General features: G+C 43.3%; 1 protein-coding gene across 1 annotated transcript; it reads left to right on the top strand.

Annotated features, from left to right (window-relative positions):
• The first annotated feature begins 671 nt into the window (after positions 1-671).
• Positions 672-1,607, top strand: LOC103461275 (GTPase IMAP family member 4-like). Its single transcript, XM_008403591.2, has one exon. The coding sequence runs from the start codon at positions 744-746 to the stop codon at positions 1,605-1,607; it is 864 nt and encodes a 287-aa protein (XP_008401813.1). The 5' UTR covers positions 672-743.
• Positions 1,608-2,766: the final 1,159 nt, after the last annotated feature.

Below are 2,766 nucleotides of genomic sequence, written 5' to 3'. Positions count from 1 at the left end.
CTGACAGTCATGTTTTTGGACTGTGGGAGGAAACCGGAGTACCTGGAGAAAACCCACGCATGCACAGGGAGAACATGCAAAGTCCATGCAGAAAGACCCGGGCCGGGAATCGAACCCAGAACCTTTTTGCTGCCAGGCAACAGCTCTACCAACTGCGCCACTGTGCGTTTCTGTTTCTGTTGTTTTGAGAGGGTATGTCAGTCTGTCTTTTCCCCATCTATACGTTTCTCGAACGTATCGATACGTTCGGGGAACATAGGGGGTTTAAAAAAAACTAAACAAAAAAACAACGCACACATTGCGCAAAGTAAAAGATAAGCAACTGTAATTGTATCGTATTTAAGCTTATTAGGTGGTGCCTTTTGATTGGTTATTGACTAGTTTATTAAAGATGAAAGCACTTGCTCATTGTAGAACTCTGGCACCTTGAGAGTAACAGTCTTTTGACTGTCGCTTTCTATTTGTTTTGAATGTTTATTTTTATTTCCTTTTATTAAGTCCAGTAAAGACTTCAAGATAATCGTTGGATTTAAGACCTCTTTTTTTCAGAATAAATGTGTCATGTATGAAAGAGCTTTAAGGGGCTAGACTAGTGAGAGCTTGCCACACTTGCAATATGTATGATAGAAATTTTATTGGACTGATAAGTAGAAGTTGAAATCAAGATAATAATCTTAATTCTAATCTAAACCTTCTTCTTCACAGAAACAAACATTACTAACAACGATGAGCTGAGGATACTGATGGTGGGGAAGACTGGGATTGGGAAGAGCGCTTCTGGAAACACCATTCTGGGTCAAGAGTGCTTTCAGTCCAAATTCAGCCCCATTTCCATAACCATTGACTGCTCCAAACGCTCCAGTAATGTTGATGGACAGCAGGTTGCTGTCATTGATACTCCAGGTCTGTTTGACGAAGATAAAAGCAGAAAAAATCTGAGACAGTGCTTCTTCCTTGCTGCTCCTGGGCCCCACATCTTCCTGGTGGTCGTTGCACTGGGCAAATTCAAAGAAGAAATACAATCAGTGAAAATTATTCAAGAAATCTTTGGAGAGGCAGCAGACAGATACCTCATGGTTCTGTTTACCCGTGGAGATGAGCTTGATTCCACCATTGAGGATTATTTGTCTAAAAGCCCAGAGCTGCAGGATCTGGTGTCCAAGTGTAATAACCAGTATCATGTCTTCAACAATAAGCTGGAAGATAAGAAACCTCAGGTCAGTGAGTTGCTGAAGAAGATCAGAACCATTGTTGACAGGAATGGAGGAAGTCACTATTCCAATGAGATGTTCCAAGAGGCTGGGAGGGCGATCAAAGAGGAGAAACAACGCATTCTGAAGGAGAATGAAGAAGTAATACGTAAAGAGATACAAGAACAAGAGAGAACAATTAAAGAAAATTATGAGATAGAGAAGCGGAGAATGATGGAGCTAGTCCAGGCTGAGAGAAAAGAGAGAGAGGAGGAGTTGGAAAACGTGAAAAAACAACTGAAGGAACAGCAGAAGAGAGAAACTAAAGAAGAAAAATCCAAGCTGCAGTGCGAGCGTGCATCCAAGGCCAGAGCTCAAGCTGAAAAAAATAATGTTATGCCTTGTTTAATACAGTGAGGTCAAAAGTTGTCACCTTGCAGTTGTTAGATATTAAAACAAAACTAACAAGTTTTTTTTTTTTTAATTTTCCTTGTTTTCTTTAAAAATAAAGTAGAACACTCCAGGTAGAATTAAAGCCGCAAGCAGCGTTGGAGGCCCTCGCAGCAAAGCGCGCCAAAGGCCTACTTGCAACCATGGGGGTTCCTGCACCACCACTCTCGCCACCGCTGACGCTCTGGTGTAGTTCCCCCTGCCTTCATGTTTCATGGAGAATGGCCAGATTTGAGGCTTAGCCACGCCCACGTGCTTTGACATAGGAAAATTCTTTTGATAACTTTTGACCCTCATTTCCTCAAGACTGTGCTGACTGAGTTTGAAGCCTGGATCTGGAAAGCTCTTGGACGAGTTCACCCAGATACGACATCAATGAAAAAGATAAAACGGTGACTTTGATCCAAAATGGCAGACTTCCTGTTGGGTTTGGACCATGGCTTCAGGAGACTTTTTTGTAGGTCCTGACAAGTTACACATGTGTACCAAGTTTCATAACTGTGGGATAAAGCATGGCTGGGGGCTGATTATTTAAAATATTCTAGAGGGCGCTGTGGAGGAATTAGGCCACGCCCGCCAAATTTTCCACTGGATTCCTATCGGGGGGTGGACAAGGATTGATCTCAATGAGTTTGGTCCAGCTGGACTGAAACGTTGAATCTAGAGCCAAACGTATGGCGGCGGCGTGACCTGTGACTTGGCCGCACTGCCATGGCCACGCCCTCCACTGGAAACTCGGAAACTCTTGGCTCTTTAAAGCAACTGAGTTGATCTTGTGTCAGTCATCTGACACAAGATCATCTTGATTAGGTCAAGAGAGCCAGAGTTGTATCTTTCCAAGTAAAAAAAAAGTCACTTCCTGTTCTGAGGGGGCGGGGCTTAGGTGAGGTCAGACTATGACGACATAGGATCGGCAGGCATCCAACTAGGATCCCTCATACCAAGTTTGCTGTCAATTGATCTTTCTATATGAAGGTTGTAGCGGTTGGTTTTCTGTGGCAAGTACGCCAACTTCGGCGCCCCGGAACGCCCCCTCAACATGTACAAAAACTCATCGTTTTGATAACTTTTAATGCCACACCCTTATCTGCATCTTGACCAAAAATGAAGCAATAGGTCAAAATCC

The sequence above is a fragment of the Poecilia reticulata genome, unplaced genomic scaffold, assembly GCF_000633615.1.
Source record: "Poecilia reticulata strain Guanapo unplaced genomic scaffold, Guppy_female_1.0+MT scaffold_914, whole genome shotgun sequence".
In the NCBI taxonomy this organism is placed as follows: domain Eukaryota; kingdom Metazoa; phylum Chordata; class Actinopteri; order Cyprinodontiformes; family Poeciliidae; genus Poecilia; species Poecilia reticulata.
Note: the sequence above shows the minus strand (reverse complement) of the source record. Positions and strands in the feature narration are given on the sequence as shown.